Source organism: Eschrichtius robustus, chromosome 9, assembly GCF_028021215.1.
Source record: "Eschrichtius robustus isolate mEscRob2 chromosome 9, mEscRob2.pri, whole genome shotgun sequence".
NCBI classification, from domain to species: Eukaryota; Metazoa; Chordata; class Mammalia; order Artiodactyla; family Eschrichtiidae; genus Eschrichtius; species Eschrichtius robustus.
This window is the reverse complement of record NC_090832.1, coordinates 52,520,268-52,541,066: the sequence shown is the minus strand read 5'-3', so window position 1 is coordinate 52,541,066 and position 20,799 is coordinate 52,520,268. Positions and strand designations below refer to the sequence as shown.

At 44.2% G+C, this 20,799-nt stretch overlaps 1 protein-coding gene across 5 annotated transcripts in view; it reads left to right on the top strand.

The window, feature by feature from the left end:
• The window catches only part of SOBP (sine oculis binding protein homolog), a 157,853-nt gene that overhangs the window by 133,202 nt on the left and 3,852 nt on the right, over nucleotides 1–20,799 (top strand). For 4 of the 5 annotated variants that reach the window (XM_068551350.1, XM_068551348.1, XM_068551352.1 and 1 more), the window contains one exon: nucleotides 3,960–5,900. In XM_068551350.1, coding sequence (XP_068407451.1) covers nucleotides 3,960–5,897 — 1,938 coding nt within the window. In that variant the 3' untranslated portion in view covers nucleotides 5,898–5,900. Of the gene's footprint in view, nucleotides 1–3,959; nucleotides 5,901–6,024; nucleotides 9,108–20,799 lie in introns of those variants that run through there. The other variant, XM_068551349.1, reaches the window with a different exon arrangement.

Sequence of the window (20,799 nt, the reverse complement as noted above, 5' to 3'; positions counted from 1 at the left end):
ACCCTGTCTCCCTCCCTGATCACCCGAATCTTCTTCTAAGCCCAGCAGAGTGTATATATCGTGCCCATGTGGGTAACCTCATGGCATACTTTGGCTTTGACTTTGGACGTTTATATAAAGGCTCAGTTGCCAACATGAATAGCTTTCTTTCTTTCCAGGGGAAATACAAGATGGAAAGAGTTATAGGAACCAGAAGTCCTGCCTTTCAGTTTTCTTATATCAAGAGCAAGTGATATTTCTGCTGAGGCAGTGTCTTTTGAGCAGTTTAGTGGTGTAGGTTGCCACATTTATTTCACAGGAAAGGAGTGAATCCATCAGGCCACTGAGCTTATAAGTACTACCCTGGCAGTCAGCCACCAAAATATAAATACTCTAAATGGACTAAAGGAAATGTTCATTCTGTTGTTTAGAATTGGACACATCCCAGGAAGGTAAACTTAATCTTTTTGAGGACTGCTGTTATAGGGCTGAATGGAATACGCATTTGTTTATCTCCTTTGTGATCTTTTTGTCTTCCCGGTGATACATTATGTATTTGTGATACGAAGCATTTCAGCTGTCTCGCTCAATAGCCTCGCATTAGCTGATTGTTCTGTCCCCAGATTGCCATCGTTAAAACAGCTTCAGCCTCAGCTCCGTCCAATCTGGGACCTGTTAGGGAGAGAAGTGGAACCAAAGAGGCCAGATTCCAACAGAAACAAAGCCGGGTGGAATTAGGGGGAAATCATTCCAGAGCCCAGTGAGTTGAGCTCTGCACTTCTTAGTCTTTATCTTCTAAAATATCTGAAGGAATTTTGGTACTTCTTGGCATAATGAGGGAAAAAATAATGCCTCAAAAAGTTAAAAAAAAATTAAAGCCGTCTGTGGAAAAAAGATGGGAAGAATACCCCATAACACCACAGTTCAGAAAAACCATAGTTCATGAGACACATGCTGTGTATTTCATGGATATGCAAATGTTTTTTTATTAAAGAGAAAGATCTACAGTATATATTTTCACCTAACTACCACATCTGAAGTAATCAGCTCAGGCTCTTATGATGAAATCTTTAATTACTAGAAGTGTATTAGTTAGATGTAGAATGAATGATGTGCTGCATTTTATTGCTTCACATGATACAGCCATTTGTGCCATAAATTCATTGACCTAGTCTTAAACGATGTGTCCTGTAAGACAGACATGATTCATTATTTCTTAAGTGACAATTTTTTTCCCAAATAATTTTTTGCTTCACCAGAAAGATTGCCTTATTGTATTTTTAGACTAGTGTTCGGAATTGAAATGTAATAAGACAAGGATACACACACATTCACACTCCTTACCCAAAATGAGATTGTCATAAACTGTCACACTATTACCTAAACACTGTGGGATGCTGCAGAAAATCAAGTAGTGTAACCATTAGGCTTTTGCTTTAACTGGAAAATTTGATGAAATAGAATTTGCTTCAAACTTTGATGTCTGTAATTCTTTTTATGTGAAATAGATAAAATATGGTGGAGAATCCTCATTGTATAATTGGGATAGATCTGTGAGCATTCCTTATTCGTCAATGAATTACTGAAAGTGAAGGAAGTGAAGGGAGAACATTTAAGTTATATTTAGATTATTTTTTGTGACTCTACTTGAAAATATTTATTTAGCTTGAGGAAACAGAGGAATCCTCTGGAGGCAAATAATTCAATCTGGCAATTTGAAGACCAATTAAGGATTTCAGAAAACTCTTTCCCCTTATGGTTAAAAAATACGATCCAAAAGAAATATGCCAGAAAATTTGGTATATTTTTTTAATTAGCTTAATTCATTGATAATTTTTTTTAGTTCATAATTAAAGAAGCTATATTTGATCCTTCACTTCAAGCTTAAAAGTTTACATTTTAGGCTCCCTATGGATGCCTAATATTGAAACAGAATCAGGTGGCTTTATTTCATATTGGAATTTAAACGTCATGTCATTATACATTAACTTTTAAAAAATGATCAGGTTTTAAAAATAATAACTTACATGCATCAAGTTTTCACTACTAGTTTATTTAACCTTTATCTAGATGAGAATTTTGAGAGTCTGATAGATTCTGTGTGTCTCTTCTCATCAGAGGCAATTCTGTGCTTATTTGTAAACTAGACATCTCAACTGTGGAAAAAAAAAAAACCTCTTAATTCTGGAGAAACTTGAAACACTGTAGTGAAACACAGGAGTATCTTAGCATTGATTTTATTTTTTTTGCAACAAGCATTTTGAAAGTGTATTTTCATATGAGACTAAACAAAAAGCTAATGTGTGCCAATAAGTATTTGTCATTCAGTCTCACACCATCAAGTATATCACCTGCAGATATCAGTGGGAAAAAAAGTGAGAAGGAGAAGAGTGGATTTACACAAACAGACTTACATCTGCCACGAGTGTGTACACTCACAATCACATACTAGCATGCCACCACTGTTTACAGTCTAGGAAAGCTGAGAGTTCAATGAGATGAGTAATCAAATGCCCAGCATATGTTGTTTTTGCATTGTTTATGTGACCAATCATTACTAAAATTTATCATCTTTTAATGCTATCAGTTTACCATAGTTAAAAAAGCAACATGCACCAGCAACAGAACAACAGACTCTCTCCTCAACAAAAACAGGGTTCCTTTTAGAGCAATATTGGAACCAGGGCTTTACTGAAGAGAGAAGCAAATTCAATGAAGTCACCATTGCACTGTGTTTCACAATTCTTCCTCTGCTGCTGTATGGCTTGAGTGCTAAGGAAATGACCAAAAAAAAAAAAAAAGAAAGAAAAAGAAAAAAAGATTGTGTATGTAATGTTCAGTCAAAAAAGTAAGGCACTGAAAGAACCATTGAAAATTTTGACATCTGTTTATCTGTTTATAGCTATGGCAAGATTACTCGTATTAATTCTTGTTTAAAATGCCATATGAAGGAAAGACATTTGTGCAAACAAGAGTCGTATTTGAATTGTAGATCATGTCTTCACCATCTGTGAGAACTGATGGTGTTACAAAATTAATGTGTTAATGAAATCACAATAATTTCTCCAAAGTAATGGCTTCTGAAGCCGAGAATGACTATTTTTTGAACTTTGATGTCTAGTGATTTCCAGTTGGGAAAAGCTCTCAGCCTTTAATTAGTTCTGCAGCCCAACTTTAAAATAAATTTGGTGATGTCTCTCTTTTGCCAGGAGTAGATTTGAAGGGGGGAAAAGCCATAAAAACTTTTGGAAAACGTTCTCTGGTGTTTGAAAAGTTGTTAAATAAGACTGCCTGCCAAGAAATGTCACCAAAAATTCTGACTACTGAGAGAGAGTGGGCAAACAGCTCAAAAAATAATTCTAGCTTGCTGCAACATCACAGGTTGGGAATAGCTAAACCTCACACAGACTTCATGACTAATTCCAAGTTTCTCCTTGGAAGCCAGACATAATGATGTTCAGTGCTATGTGTTATTGGTTAACACAGCACACCCCTTCCAACTGCATTATCCAACAGTCAATAGTGTAAAGTGAATTTGCATGAGGAGAATTTTAAGGGTCTATATTTCAAAGTCCACTGAACTTTCTGGAGAATTCTTCTCACCAAAACTCTTTAGATTTGCATGTACAATGAGCCTCTTTGACCAGTGAAACTATGTGGGCAGGTATATGTACTCTTTTTTTGTTAGATCTACCTTAAAGTCATGCTTAAATGGGATAACACAGTTTCTTTTTCTTTTTTTAAAATAGGAGATGGTGGTAATTGCTATTCTGAAGAGTTAATATTTATAAAGCAATTCTGGCTTCCAAAGAGAAATTGTTTTACAAACATTTAAGAATTGTACCTTTTAGAACGAAACACTTCCGCCTGTTTGAAATATTATGATAAAGTTTGAAAGAAGCTTCATGTAAAACATGAAACGCTGTCTACCAAAGGAAATTGTTTACCTTACTTTTTTCTTCTTTATTACTGTGTTGTAGGTATGTGACTGGTGTAAGCACATAAGACACACAAAAGAATACCTGGATTTTGGGGACGGGGAAAGAAGGCTTCAGTTCTGCAGTGCAAAATGTCTCAATCAGTACAAAATGGACATTTTCTACAAAGAGACACAGGCCAATCTTCCAGCTGGGCTGTGCAGCACATTACACCCTCCCATGGAAAATAAAGCAGAAGGCACTGGGGTGCAGCTGCTCACTCCAGACTCTTGGAATATCCCTCTAACAGATGCTCGCAGGAAGGCCCCCTCCCCGGCGGCTGCAGCTGGCCAAAGCCAGGGCCCTGGCCCATCGGTGTCCACCACCGTCTCTCCATCTGACACTGCCAACTGCTCTGTCACTAAAATCCCTACGCCAGTGCCCAAGTCCATGCCCATTAGCGAGACTCCAAACATCCCTCCTGTCTCCGTCCAGCCACCTGCTAGCATCGGGCCTCCCCTCGGCGTCCCGCCTCGCAGCCCTCCCATGGTGATGACCAACCGCGGCCCGGTACCGCTGCCCATCTTCATGGAACAGCAGATCATGCAGCAGATCCGCCCGCCCTTCATTCGCGGACCGCCGCACCACGCCTCCAACCCTAACAGCCCTCTCTCCAACCCCATGCTCCCCGGCATCGGGCCCCCGCCCGGCGGCCCCAGGAACCTGGGCCCCACTTCCAGTCCCATGCACCGGCCCATGCTGTCGCCCCATATCCACCCCCCGAGCACCCCGACCATGCCCGGGAACCCTCCGGGTCTGCTACCCCCGCCACCTCCGGGCGCGCCCTTGCCGAGTCTCCCCTTCCCGCCAGTGAGCATGATGCCAAATGGCCCGATGCCCGTGCCCCAGATGATGAATTTCGGGCTGCCGTCGCTCGCCCCGCTGGTGCCGCCCCCCACCTTGCTCGTGCCATACCCCGTGATCGTTCCCCTGCCCGTGCCCATCCCCATCCCTATTCCCATCCCTCACATCAATGATTCCAAACCCCCCAACGGATTTTCCAGCAACGGGGAGAACTTCATTCCGAGCGCCCCCGGCGACTCCTCGGCGGCAGGAGGCAAGCCTGGCGGACACTCCCTGTCGCCCCGGGACTCCAAGCAGGGCTCGTCCAAGTCCGCGGACTCACCGCCCGGCTGCTCCGGCCAGGCCCTGAGCTTGGCGCCCGCGGAGCACGGCCGGAGCGAGGTGGTGGACCTGACGCGGCGCGCCGGCAGCCCCCCGGGCGCGGGCGGCCAGCTCGGCTTCCCCGGCGTGCTGCAGGGCCCGCAGGACGGTGTCATCGACCTGACGGTGGGCCACCGGGCCCGGCTGCACAACGTGATCCACCGCGCGCTGCACGCGCACGTCAAGGCGGAGCGCGAGCCGGGCGCCGCGGAGCGCAGGACCTGCGGCGGCTGCAGGGATGGCCACTGCAGCCCGCCCGCCGCCGGCGACCCGGGCCCTGGCGCGCCCGCGGGCCCCGAGGCCGCCGCGGCCTGCAATGTCATTGTGAACGGCACGCGCGGCGCCGCCGCCGAGGGCGCCAAGGGCGCGGAGCCGCCGCCCGAGCAGCCCCAGCCACCGCCGCCTCCCGCGCCCCCCAAGAAGCTGCTGTCGCCGGAGGAGCCCGCGGTGAGCGAGCTGGAGTCCGTCAAAGAGAACAACTGTGCTTCCAACTGCCACCTGGACGGGGAGGCGGCCAAAAAGCTGATAGGGGAGGAGGCCCTGGCGGGAGGCGACAAGTCAGACCCGAACCTTAATAACCCCGCGGACGAGGACCACGCGTATGCTCTGCGTATGCTGCCCAAGACGGGCTGCGTGATCCAGCCTGTGCCAAAACCCGCGGAGAAGACTGCCATGGCGCCGTGCATCATCTCCTCGCCCATGCTCAGCGCCGGGCCCGAGGACCTGGAGCCTCCGCTCAAAAGGAGGTGCCTCCGAATTAGAAATCAGAATAAGTAAAAGGTTTGTATGTACACCGGGGCTTTTCTCCACACGAGTCAGTGCACCCCCTCCTTACTTCTTCCAGGGCAGAGGCGCGCGAGAGAGTTGTATTGATAATCATGGTTTTACCTTACGTGTTTTACAGTACACCTTGTGTGGTCACACACTATCATCATCTTGATCCAACATCATTCCCATTTTACAGATGAGGAAACTGAGTCACAGCATGTAAGTGCCATGCCCAGGGTCACTTACTTAAGGATAAAGCCAATTCTTGAACCTGCATTGAAACACTATCTACTAATTACACTTTTATTATTAGGCTCATTCCTGTAAGTAGAAGAGGATGTGGGGAGGAAGGAGAGATTACTTGGGACCAGTAAATGTTCAGTCATGAGGTTACAGGACTGTGGTAAAAGGCAAGCTGAGCCACTTCCTGGAGCTGGTAGAGTCACTGGCTGAATGTCCTAATTCACCAAATGTTCTCAATAACCAGGGGATTCCATTTGCAAGATGAGAATAAAATCTAACCTTCTTACATGCTATGCCAACTGAACCCAGGCCACGAAGCCCCATTTGCCTGGTAGGGTGTTGGAGCAGCTCGTGTTCATGGGGTCTCTTCCTTCATTTGTCACCAACCAGCATTTCCCAGGGTGGGCCTCAACATCACTGACCAGCTTTGCTTTCTCCCCTTTTGGGGCTCAGCAGCTCAGTGGGTGAGGTGCTCACCTCTCCAGGCTGTGGGAGGCTTTGACAGGGAAAAGGGCAACATCACTGAAGTGGGTGAGAGCTCACATCTCTGACCTCTGGCAGGGGAGGGTCCGGAATCCTGCTTAATACCAAGTGAACCATAAATAACGAGTCCAGAATTTCAGTAAGGGGGAGGGAAACTAGCCTTCGTGGCTGCCGACTGTAGCCAGATGTGACCTCATTTGTTTGATCCTCCCAACAATCCTGGTGGAATAAGCATCGTCTGCGTCTTACCAAGGAGGAAAGTAAGGCTTGGAGATGTTGCCCAAATCAGAGCTGGTAAGTGAGGGAACCGGTATTCAACTCAGGCCTGCTGGACCCAGAGCCTGAGCGCTCTCCTCTGTCCACAAGGACAGCAAACAGACTAATGTTCTGCTGAAGTTTATCAACTATTTATGGAGAGGAAAGGAAGGGAAATGAATATTTACTGAGCACATAACTTATGCACAGCTCTTTCCAGGAGTTGGGAGTTACAAAGGTGAATACGGTGCAGTGCCTGCCCTCAAGGCACTTATAGTCTGGTGGAAATGTACACCGGGGAGGAAGGAGGCCTGGGTAGGAGAAGTGGACCTTCTAGGAAGAACAGTTGCTCACATTGGTATGTGCAGGTCCTCCTCTAAGTGTTTTTCAGTAGTATTTATTTGGGTCAGGATCCATTTGGCAATTGTTATTGTCTTCATTTTACCGATGAGGAAACTAAGACATAGAAATTAAGTAACTTGCCCAAGATTACCAAGTTAATAAGCAGCATTGAGATTCAAATGTAGGCTGTCTGACTCCAGGGCTACATTTTCTTTGAACCACTGTAGGAGAATAGGTTAATTGGTCCCTTTATTACCCTACTTGATAAAATTCTTTTATCCACCTCAGTTGTCTTGGGGGAAAGTTCCTAGACAAAAACCAAGCCTACCTACCAAATTCTCTAAATGTTTAGATGGTGTTTGTTTGTTTGTTTTTAGCGTGCTCAGTTTTTTTTTTCAGCAACAACAATGAAAAACCTAGAATACCAACCCATTACTCCACGGTAGGAAATATAGATGTGGACCAGAACACTTGATGTGGTGTGTCCAAACCATTGTCTCTAAATCAGCATATTTACATGGGCACCTACCTCACTTATAGCCAGGAGTTTTCTTGGGAAGCTCAGAGCCAGTGAAAGGGGCCTTGCTGGGTAGTGTGAGAAGGCTTTCTCAGCCGCCATAGTCTGAGGCTTCCTTTTCCATTGATGGCTTTGCCAGTAGGAGCAGAATACTAAAAATCAGTTCACCAATCCTTGATTTTAAATCTGCAAGTTCTGCTCTCCAAAGACAGTCTCGGCCTTCTCATAGTCACCTCAATTGAAAATGCCCCTGATTTCTCTACCAGAGTAATTTAATCTGGTTGACAAAGCAGTGAGTAATGGGAAGATGTGGGACAAAAAAAAGTGATGGCCTTTAGAAAGCCAGAAAAGCATCAGGAATTGTAATTTTAAACACATTCTAGTGTCACTCATTCAAATGACATTAAAGGAAGAACGAGACGGTGAAAGATTTTATTACCATTACTAAAGTGAGAAGTGACCAGGTCAAGAAGAGTGTCACTAGTCCATAAGTAGTATAGGGTCAAAAGAACATAAAAGCATGAAATATATGATGGCTATTTGGATGATATATGTTTCTGAATAAAGAATCAGGCTAGGGTCTTGTATGTGGACCAGAGTCGTTACTAAAAATATTAACCTGGCTTCAGTCATTTTCAGAAAATGTAATGATGAAATTGCCCATATCCCCCTGAGATTGGAAAGTTCTTTTTATGATGGGTCCCGCAAGAAATTATAGCTTTTCTCTAAAGCCAGAGGCTCTCAGGCTTTGCCAGCTACAGTGGGGTGACAAGGCGAGTGATTTAACGTGGGGGAAGAACGCCTCTGCTCCACTAAATCACGTTGCCTCTTGCCCTCTGTAGTTCCGTGTCAGCTCACAGCACAGTCTCAACCTGCCGTAATTCACTCACATTCTCTGACCCTTCCTGATTTTCTGTGCACACGTGGTGCTGTTTTTCTTCTATGCCTTCAGAAACCCAGCCTATGCATATGGTTATGGAAACTGGAAATGCATCCGTTAATTAAAGAACTGCATGGCTTTTGTGCCCTGACAGTGAACACTGTTTGGTGACAAGTTAAAGCCAAAGGGGAAAGCATTAAAAAACCAAAACCAAACCTGGGCTGAGTTGTGGTGGATGAGGCGCAGGTGAGTGATTTCTCCTTGTGCTTGTTGGTGACTCATTGTCTGTCAGTAACTTTCGTCTGGGTTCTTCATTTTCACTATGCCCACCATTTTCATACTGTATTACTATTTTTAAAAATCATTTAAAATAGATTCAAAGCAGACTGTGTCTTGAAATCAGTAATCCAGGCAGCTACAGTTATCTTCAAAGAAGTCATCATTTTTGCTAGTTCTTGGCAAATCACAGGGTTTTTTTTTTTCCATTTTGAAGTTATTCTGTTCCCGGTTACCTGAATTTATGCATTCTGGTTTGTTGATATGATTGCAAATGATTTAATTGAGCAGATATTTTCCTAGATGCAGAACTAATTAAGTTTAGTGGATGATTTTAAAAGGTTGGAAACTTCCTTTAATCTTCAACTTTTAAGACGCTTCTGTAAGCTGAAAAAAAAAAAAATCCCCCCAAATAATAAGGAAAACAACGTATAAACATTTCCCAAACTGTTCTCTCCACAAAGAATTCCATTTATAAATGGAATACTCCTTGCTTTGTCTTTGCCTTTGAGCTTGGGGGATAGCTGTTTGTATTTGTACATTTTCTGAATTTCTACAGTTTACACTTGTTTATGGTACATTGGGGAGTTCAGAGTAACCATTTGCAAATGTTTCAAGATATACAAAAGAAAATATCCCCCCCTCCTTGATTTTCCAGGGAAATGACATCTTCTCTTTAAGTAAAATAATCAATGGAAAAAATGTGTACCATGAGTAACCCTTTCACCCTCACTTTTTCCATTCCCGACGAGCGGCAAGACCAAGAACTTCCCACCTTTGTGGCTCCCAAATTTCTTATGTGTTTCTAAAACCAGAAAGAAAATCCAAGAGTCTTGTCCCCAGCCCCCATTCCGAGATGCTCCCCTAGCCTCAGCAGCAAGAGTTCCTTCCACTTTTTGTTTTCTCTGGGAGAGCTGAAGAAGGGGGGCTGTAGTTTTGACTTCTTGGAGTTTAGAGTTTAATTATTAGTCTGCACGGAGCCACAATCCCAGAAAGGACTATTTCAAGAAGGGGGCAGGGGACTCGCCTCATTAGGAAAGCCGCAAGGATGGAGGTGGCAGGTAACTTTTTGCCAGTTCGGTTTCTCCAGCTGAGAAGTTTGAGAGGATCGGCTGCCTGCAAAGTCAAGTCCATGCAGTTGAAATGTGACTGTGGGTGCCGACTACGAAAGCAAGGAAAAGAGGAAAAACTGTGACTGAGAGGAGGAAATCAGTACAAGTAGGGATCCTCTGCCAGACTTGAGATTTTTAATGTTCTAATACTTGCTTATTGGAAATGTTCATTGGTGACGTAATCCCTGATGTTCAAGTTCTGCCCATCTGTCAGAATGCAGATGGCTGCCCAGCTCTAGGTATAGGTTATTCAAAGAGCCAGCAGTGAGGAATGGCCAGGTCTGCGTCATGCGCACATGTGAGTGGTGAGGACCTGAGAGAGTGCTTGCTGTGATCATTTCAGACTCATAGAGGAGAATTTTCTGGATGAACAGTGTCAAGGTTGGCCTTAGACACATCTCGTTCAGTGTTGCCGAGTCTCTTTTAACCTTTAGGACAAGGGGGTTGAAGGAGGGTTTTAATGTGCAGGCACCTGGCTTTAGATATTATTTCAATCAGATTATGATGGAATAGGAAATGACATATGTGACCGGGTATTTAGTTCTTTCAGATGTAGCCATAGGCTTCCACCGTCAGCAGGGCTGGGGCTAGGGTGAGGGAAGAGAAGTGCTTAGTGTGTGAGCTTTAGCGAGGATCCTCAGGGTCAGGCAGTGCAGCGCGAGTCCTGACCCTGATCTACAGACCTCCCGATCTGTGTGTCAGCTCCCCGGAGCTGGTCTCCATGGACTTGTCCATGCACAGCCTTCAGGTGTTCCCTCTGGAATTTTGTGGAAAGCTTTATGTGCTTGTGCACGGAGGTGTTTTCTTGGGAGGAGCAGTCCATAGATTTTGGCTACAGAAAAAGTATGCCTTACATCTCTGAAAGATTATTTTATATTATCACCAAGCAATACCTGAACAGAAATTTTTCTTGTTACTCTGAGGAAGCTGAATTAATTGTAAGTTTCCCTTAAAACTTGGAATTTATTTTTAGCAATTTTTGCTGTGGACCTAATATTGCAGAATCACTGTTACAGCTACATAATGTCGCCCTTGCCTCAATAAGATTGCCTTAGTGACAAAATGCAAAGGGTGATAGACTTTTCTTCAAGTTACTATAACCTGTGAGTGCCTATGGGAAAGAAGAAAGGGGAAGCAAGGAAAGAAACAAGCTAGACGCTTCCCCAGCACTTGGACTTTCAAAGTTTGTGCTGTATAGGCAGATGCTGTCCTTCAGTGGAAAACCTTCTACCCTGCTGTTGAGGCCAAGGGAGGAGAATGGCTTGAGTCGGAGAAGTGGATGGATCAGTAAACACCAGGGCATTGGCATGGCCGTGTCTTGGAGCGCTACCAAGCCCCCTAGCTCCCTAGCATGCTTCTTCACCTGGAGACAGTGTACTTGGAAAGGTGAAAGCATTCAACCAGCTACTAACAAGCCATTGCCCAGAAGGGCACTAGAAATAAGCTCCCTGTCTGGTTTCCAATGAATCACTCCCTTCCTGGCTCGAGCGACTGCCTGGGCATCAATCATTTACACCTACCTTCATGCAGACAAGCATCACAGAGGGGCAGAGGTGTTTGAGGACCAAAACACACTGCAGCCTGGAACACTTACCTCTTGTAGTGGAACACCATCCACCACCAACACTCTGCCTTTTCCAGACTCTCTTGTGGAAGAGATTGTGTCAAAGGGACAGAGGGTGGCCATTCTGTTTTCCTTCACCCTATCCCACCCAGAGTTATTTTGTATTCTTCAGTTGCTGGTTTAAATATACGTGGATGCATGTTAAGGCAATGCATTCTGCATGTGTAAACTTTTTTTTTTTTTTACAAATGCCTCAAAAACATAAAAGGAATTCATTTCAGAGAAACAAATAAATTAGTTTAAAAGATAAACAATTTAGCACTGGCATCATTTAACAGGGTCCCATTCTCAAGGAAAAGGAGTAAATGCCATCTCAGATGCCAGCTCGAAATACTAACCACGGAGAGCTCTTCTCCAGATTTATGGATTTCCACAGCATTCTGCTTGAGAAAAAAGTAGGGTGGGGTCAGGATTGAGAACGTGCAGCCATCAGCAAGGAGGGGAAATGCACACACACAAATTATTTCAAGGGGGTCATTTAAAAGATTCTAGTGAAAATGACTGGAGCAAAAGCAAAGAACAATAAGAACAAAACTTTTAAAGCATCTTTTGTGCTTTAAAAAGCTCCTGAGTGTACTAAACATTCTTAAATTGGACACCATTCAAGTAGCTCCTGATATCCCTTAACTCTGAGCTCCTAGGACTGAGCTATGGCCATAGGCAACAACATGCTTGTGCAATTTTACCAAACACACAAGTCTGAATAGAGAGAAGGGAACACGAGAGCAGAACTGCCTTTCCACGTGGGCGTGGGGTCAGGACTGGGACAATCAAAGCTGTCCAGCACTCCCCGGCCTCATTCCATCCAGAGAGTTGGCTGCGATGCTGGTTGTCTCATCAGTTCCCCCTTTGAACCTCTGGTTTGTTGTCTCTCTTTGATAGCAAGCTGTGTTTTGTTTTGGGTAAAAAGGGAAGTAAGAATGTGACAGAAGAACAGAAGGGAGAAACATACATTATGGACTCGTTTGATATGAAACATTGACCTAATGTCCAAAAAATGCAATTTAAAAGTATATCTCTCCCTCATTTGCATGGCTTATTTCCCCAGACATGTTTTTGGTATTGAAAATGAATGGTATTCCCATATAACATGTGTCGCAATTTGTAATGATATCCTCCTTGCAGCTGGCTTCGTTCTCCAACTGTTTCTAAGATGTTACTGTCTTAAATTTGAGCCAACCTACAATAACAAATTATCTAGAAGCAAAGTGGCTAAGTTGCATTTGGTGAGAGAAGGGGAAACCCTATATTTCATCCTTCAACTCTTGTTTTGGAAATTCAGACTGTAGCATGATCTTTTCCTAAGGAAATCTACACACGCACACTTTAAAAATTGTGCCTATTGGGTGTTGTGAGAGCAAGAATGATCAGGTTTAAGTTTCTCTGCAAAGTTCTGCATCCCATCAACAAGCCCTTTTGATATTTTAAACCCATATTTAGAGTAATTTCAAGATATTTGGAGCACATGTGGTTAAATGTAAAACTTTGTCATTATGATTTGTTAGATGCTTATACTTTAAATATTTATAAGCCATTTTTAAGTACTTTATCCAAAAGCTTTCTCCCACTAGAATACTATAATTGAGTGGTATCTGAGCATCATCTGAGCATATAGTAGATACAGGGTGAAGTCACTGCAGCATGCATGCATGTCCTTCCTGCTTTTCTGGTTTTAACTCAAATGTCGTTTTTAGTAGATTCAGCTTATTTTTTAAATGTATAAAAAGTCATAAACAGGATTGGTTGTCTGTGATTTTTTAAAGAATTACCAAGTCCCCCAAAGGTAAAATGTTCAACTTGAATCATGTTGATTCCTACCTCTTTTTCTTATCCTAAGAGTAATTAGTAAAACTTTCCATTAGAGTGTTGGATCTGTGTCCAGAGGAACTTAAAGTGTCACATTGTTCCTCCAAAATGTCTTAGAGGCAGTTTATTGGTGGTTAGATTGAATTCTTCACTATTCACCCTCAGCCATCTTGGAAACTGAGACATAGGATCCCATCTTTATCATAAGTAGCCTGTTTGAGCGCTTAATATGAAAAAGAGGAGAGGGAAAAAAACCTTTTTCCAAGTCAGAATCCATTTAAGCTTCAGAGGTTATAAATTTCAAACTGACCACAGGCCTCTGGGGCTCACACTCTTTATGGCTGGCAAAATACAACTTTCTGGCAAGAACGAGGAAAAGAAGGCTTAAAAAGGCTCATAAACTTGCTTGGACATCTAATAGCTCTTACCAAACAGCATTTTCATGAGTTAAGTGTAAATGAGTCAGAAACATATAGATTGAATTTCTTTTAAAATACACATGGGTTTAAAAATTAAGGCCAAAGTGCTTGGCAAAATAAGTTTTGGTTTTAGCCAAACCCCAAATGTTTGAAAAAAAAATAGTTTTACAATTTGCCAAACCAAAAATATATCCAGGTCCCTCCATTCCTCTCATTTAATACGATGACATCGTAAACATGGGACTGAAGGTCTATTTTCATATCCACCAAGGTCTGAGCAACTTGAATCCCAAATACTAGTTGAAAAACTATGAAAAATTTTTTGTGGAAAAACCTTATGACCTTGCAAATGAAGCTGAGCGGTCACTCATTCAGGGTTCTGATTTTGATAGCACCTCCCACTGTCTGATCCTCCGATCAACTCGTTCTGTGTCTCAGCTGTGTGTGTGTGTGTGTGTGTGTGTGTGTGTGTGTGTGTGTGTGTGTGTGTGTGTGATGCACAGGGATAGTAACTTTTAAAAAAACCTTATATTTAGAATGGTTAATTTATACTTAATTAATATATTACGACCCACGAAAGTTAATAAACTCTTAATCATATCCGAACAGAGGGAGGCAGTCCCCTTTCACTCATTTATGGTTCAAAGATAGTCTTCATTTATTTCCCTAGAGGGTAAAACATATCCGTTTTCAACTAACTGTATTGAATACTGACTCCATGCAGGGGCACTGTTATTAAGAGATGGAAGGAAGAAAGAAAGGAAGGAAGGAAGGAGGGAGGGAGGGAGGGAAAAGAAAAAAAAAGTGGGAGAGGCAGTGGCAGGAGTCTTAGACTTGTTTTGAGTAGCTAATAATCTGAGAGAGGCAAGAAATAACCAAGGCCACTATTGCAAGCATCATGCAGGACCTGCAAACAGATATGACACTGTAGACAGCGGGCTTTGGTGAGGGCTTTGGTGTGAACAGGGACAGTTCACACATTGTTGTAACTGATGACCTAGCTTGGGGCTGGCAGAATGGGCACATGCGTATTTATTGAGTGAATGAACAAGAAGAGTGTCAGGAGAGGCATAGTTAATGGAGTTACCAGGATAGGGTTCCGTACAGCAGGGGGGTTTGGAGTTAGGTTCTAAAACTGGGGAGGGCCTTGAACTTGCAGTCGGGAGTGGAGGAATAAGAGAGGCAGTAGGATGTCAAGAGCCACAGGTGCGGAGAAGAGGAAGTCAAGTGAGGGATGACCTTGCCCTTCGCACAGCTGGAGTGAAGGGCTTGGCTGCAGACGGAGAGGAGGGGGCCGCTGCAGGAGAGCAGGTGGGCAGTGGAGCTGGAGGTTGTGGCACTTGTACTCTGTACGTTAGGCAACGTCACCACGACCTCGAGCAGAGGAGTGCCAGGAGGAAATCTGTGTTTGAGGAAAATTACTTCAGCAGCTGTTCGTGCACTGAAAAGGAAGCAAAAGAAAGACTAGCATTGCTGAGCTGATCATTGAATTCTGATGACAGGCTCATTACCAGCGGTGGATTCTAAACATTGCGGGATGTTATCGCTGCAGTGCGAGCGGCGAGAGCTGCCACATCTATGTTTTACGTATGTAAAGCCATCGTGGCAATGCAAGGGGAGGATGAGCTCTTTTGTTTGTGCCCAGAGCAGACCTAAGAGGTTTCATAGCACACAGTGGAAGGAAACCTCACAACATTCCAAAGTTCAGTCAAGGGGGATGCTGGCCAGGCCCCAGATTGCTGTGGAAATAGGGGCTCCACCCTTCTGACTGCCCCGCTGCTCTGAGCCTTAGGCCAGTGAGGCAGGGCGTGGTGCAGGCCGTCGGTCGCCCAATGGGTGCACAAGGCAGGCAGCGGCTCTCCTAGCGGAGGACTTCCCTGAGGATGGACGTGGAGCCTGGACGGTGGCCCTAGTGATGCCCAAATCTCTGTCCCTGGAATGAAGAGCAGCCACAAGGCTTGCGTGTCTTGCTCAACCTCAGACACCTTCAGAGATCTTCACAGAAGCTGAATCAGATCCTCCCAGGGCTGGCAGGCACTTTTAAAGGGGTGTGGCAACTTTTGAAAATGTCCTTTTATCTTTTTTAACTTCCCAGGTCGTACACCTTCTGAAGCTTCCACATGCGGTGACAGTGGGCTCCTGGTAGTGAAGGAAGGCAACGGTGTGGTTTAGTGGATACAGACTTCTGCTTTGGTGTTGGGCCAGCCTGGGTTCAAATCCCAGCAGAGCCAATTAGTAAGTGAGGGAAGAAGCGACTTTACCTCCCCAAGCCTCAGTCTCGAGGTCATAACATTGCTGGGAGGAGCAGATAAGAAAACATGGGTAGAGGTGCCCAGGAAATGGAGTTACTGTCTTATTAGGCTACAATGCCTGGGAGAGGAGTCCAGGGCTGGAGTGAGGTCTGCTTGGATCTGAAAACCAGCTGTGAGTTTGGACCAGTTTTATAACCTCTTTATGCCTACATTTTCTCATTTAATAATTGTAACAGCTAATATTTGTTGAGCACTCTTTATATGTAAGCAGTGTTCCAGATGTTACATGCCCACAACAACCCTCTGGGGTACCATTATTAAACCCATTTTATAGATGAAGAAACTGAGGCACAGAGTGGTTGAATATCCTACCCAGAGTCACTGGCCAGTAAATGGCAGTGCTGGGATCTGACTGGCAGCCTGGCTCCAGAATCTTCCTGCAAAACCACTGAGCATGTCTTATATACAAAAAAATGAAGATAATAACCCATAGCGTTATCAGGCTCCAGTGTAAACAACAGAAGTAAAATGCCCACCTGGCATATATATACTAGGTGCTCATTATAAGAATTGTAATGGTAGCCCTTGCAGCCCAGAACGTTTTCCCTCAATGTGTAATGGGAGGTAACGAAACATTTCCATGCTGTCAACCTCGGAGGTTAGGGAAATGATTCCAGAAATTCTCCTAAGATGTCTGGTTCCACTTTTATAAGTAGGGACTGGGACAAACAGAGCAAACGCTCAAGGTCACAGAGTGGCGCAGCCAGGATTAGAACCTGAGTCCTCATCTGCCTTTCCCCTCAGTGGGACACGGGATACGACCAGAGCTGCTTGAGTTACACGCCCTGTGCCAAGGACCAGAGTCATACTTTTGCTACCCACGGCATCACTGCCTCACACTGGGCAGCTGATTTCAGAGAGGAAATAGGTTGTACCTGAACATCTGGGGTGGAAGGGTGGAAGGGTTGCAGAAAAGCAATTATTAAGCACACTTACCATCTCCCTGGCTGTTAGAGGGGGGTAGCAGGGAAGCAGTATGCTTGCTCTTATTTTTTACATGAAGTTTCCGTGAAATGAAGCCCTTCTCTCTCTCTCTTTCTCCCTCTCTCTTTCTGCTAAAAGGCTGGTTGTAAAGAGTAAATAAAGTGTCAGACCTCTTTTCCAGACCCAGCCTAAAATCTTAAAGTCTGTTGATCCATAGACAATAGCTACTTGCCATATAAAGCTGCTCTTTTCTCTAGGTTCTTTTTTTTCTTTTCTTTTCTTTCTTTCCTTTTTTTTTTTTTTTTAACTTAGACTGCCTGTGTTCAGATTATATAAATAAATAACAGACTCAATCTTAGTACAATAAACATCTACTTTTGTGTCCAAGGCAGAATTTTTGGAAGGCACATGAACTAGCATCAGCTAGTTTGTGTATTGGATAGGACTTGAATGAAAATGCAATTATTATTTCTTAGCAAATAATTTCTCGGAGTTTTGTCTCTAAGGCCCCTGTCAACTTCGACATTGTGACCCCTGCTTGTCAGGGTGAGGAAGGGGAGAGGTGAAACCTGGGCTAGGGAATAGCACTCCGAGGCGAGCATGGACTTTGAGGTTGTAGGACCTGGACTTCAATCCAGCTTGGCCCCTTTCTAGCTGGTGAACTTGAGCAAGTAAGTTCCTTAACCTTCTTGGGAAAGTTTCCTCATCTGTGAAATGGAGACAGTAATAAATACTTCATAGCATTGTTGTTTCAATGAAATAAGTATATAAAATATATTTGTTTTTAAGTGAAATAAATATATAAAAGTACCTAGCGCAGTATTTGACATTAAGTGCTCAGTAAATGTAACTTCTTTCTTTGAAAACACTGCAACTTTCCCAAACCATAATAGGAAGTGCTTGGTCCTGAAAGCCAGGCGGCATAGGGCTCGAGGCTCTTATTCAAAATTTCTTGTAAAACATTAGCTCTATCATGTAATTCTTCATTTTATTTTTCTCTTTCACGAATGCATGTAGCCACTTGCTCCAGTGCATTTGTAAAAATGTGTGCAGTTAGTCATGAATCCCTGCCTGCTTTTAGAAAAGGACCAGAGACAGGGTAATTTGTTTAGCTTAAACTCCCAGGTTTTAAAAAAAGATTTGAGGTAGCTAAAGAGGATCCATTGTCCAGGGTGAAGATAAAGGCTTTTGCAAGTGCACAAGAGGGGGTTCTGTGGCTCAGGGTTCTTTGTCCCCCAGGATCTTGTAGAGGTCAGCAAGATAGCATTGGCCACTCATATGAATAAACAGGTCTCTCTGCCCATTTAACTCCTAGAACCAGCTAAGCAAAGAAAACCAAAATTTAAATTTGTAAAACAAAAAATTAAAGATGGAGTTATCTCAGTAGGGGGTCTTGTATGGTTGGGGTTTTTACTGATTAAAGAGTAAAATAAGAGATGTTGCTGAAGGAGAAAATTATAAAAAAGAAAAGGCCTCATGTTTGGTTTAATTTTCTTTCTTTTAAATAATATGAGCCTTAGCTTATCAGAGCCAGGGCGTGGGCAGCTCAGTGGTGCTGGAGCTCACCCTTGGCCCTACTCCCCTCTCCTCACCATGGGTTATTTCCCATAGCAATCATGCTAGAAAAGAGAAGCGATGTTTTTAAATTACTTTCATCAATGAGCAAGCTATAAGAAAAGAGATACCATCCACTTCGTAAATGAAAACGGTTTCCAACTTGGTAAAAGCCATTTCAGAACTCTTCATGAGGCGATGGTCGATGGAGGAGAGAGGGAACCATTTTTTGGCAAAACCTCACTAAGCCATAGCCCTTTCCGGGATGGGCTTGATGCGGAGACCACTGTCTGGCATCACACCCAGGCTTATCAGCTGGTGCAGGCGGCTCTGTTCATTGACCACGGGGTTCTACCCTTGTGAGCGTCCCAGAATAGCTGTGGCTACCTGAGAGCAGTCCAGTCCTCAGGGACTTATTATTGTCCCAGATAAACAGCGTGGCCGAAGCCAGCACGTAATAGCTGTATTTAACCGTGGTAAATGATGGGCCGATGTGCCCGAGTGGCATCACGGGCAGGGCTGGGGTAACTGGACAAAGGCAAGCCGGCCTGGCAGTGGGCATCTCTTGCACATTGTAGGGTTGATGCCACAGGATTTTGGACTCTGGGGAATAAATATGATGGACCTGGAGAGCTTGCCTTCTAGACAGGTAAGACAGGACAGACCTACTGGATTTTGATTATGCTAGTGACAAAGGTATTTGAGGAAGCAAAGAAGAATAAAAGTTTGGAAAACAGATTAGATTAATGGAGGCAGGCTGCCTGGTGGAGGTGGAATCTTGTGCCATGGAGGGACTATAGTGGGATGTAGAACAAGACAGACATTTTCTTTGGATACACATTTACTTTTGGGAGTGGTTGCCTGGAAATTATAAAATTTCCTTTTAAATGCAACCTGCATACATCTTAGGCTGTAAAGGTCAAAGGAGAAAAGGTGAGGATGATGGTATGTTGACAGTATCAGCACTGAAAGAAGTTATTAGTACTCAGGCCTATTTTTGTTCTCTATGACACTCTGACAATGCTTATGCGGTAAAGGAGAAGTAACTCAGTCACATTCTTAGCAATGCTTTCCTGATGGAAAAGGAAATTGCCGGTGGTCAGAGGCTTGTTCAGGGCACTTGGTGTGCAGCTGAGTCCATGAGGGAGAGACTTGATTCTTCTGGCCAAAAGGGGCAGCTGGGCCTGGAGTTCTGCAGACGCTGACCGTACATGCCTGCTGGAGACCATGCACTGTGGAGCTGGTCTTCATACACGGTGCAACGTGGTCCATGGGACGGGCTGTGTGTGTGTGTATGTGTGTGTGTGTGCGTGTGTGTGTGTGTGTGTGTGTGTGTGTGTGTGTGTGTGAGATGTTCCGTATGGCAGGGCCCTGGGTTGTCCTGCCTTCAGACAAACCCCAATTCAGAGGAAAACCCAAATGTGAGGCACAAGTAGAACCACTTCCCCAGAACCCCCTGCATTAAGGGACACTCCAAAAATCTCTGCCAGAGGTGAGAGTGTGTGTATGTGATTAATAGAAAGAAGGAGACTCTTTCTGAAACTTGGGACTTCAGGAGAGAGAAATGAATAGTCTTTCTTATACATGCATAACTGCGTACCACCATACTTGATGATGGCTTTGGTCCAAAGATCCTACAATCCGAGAATATGAGAGATGGAAGATGTAATAGAAAATCTCACCCATGCCTTCATTTCACAGAGGAAGAATCCAGGCTTGGGGAGGTTAAGGAATAGATCCAAGGTCACACGGCTACGTAGGGCTCATGCTGTAACCTGCATCTCTGTCTCACATATTGTAGAAATTTCCCCTTTACTCAGATCAAGAAATTAGACAGAGAGGACCGACTGTTCTATAAGACGCCTCTGCTTAGCAGGGGCTGAGTTGGAACGGACTTGGGCTCTGGAACCTCCTGCCATGATCACTTTCTAAAACTCCAAGGTCACTTCCTCCCCACTCTTGAGTTTCACACCTTGCAAACGAATAACTCTCAGCTAAGTGATGCCCAAGCTTGGTTCTTCATTTTCATTGATTCCTGTGTCGCCAACATGGGGGCTGCCCTGAACCAGCCAGAGCCAGGAGGACAGAGGAGGGGGCCTTCAGTTTACCCCCTCCTCAAATGTTACCGCCGAGGGACTTGCACTGCCACCATCTGGCCTGGGTG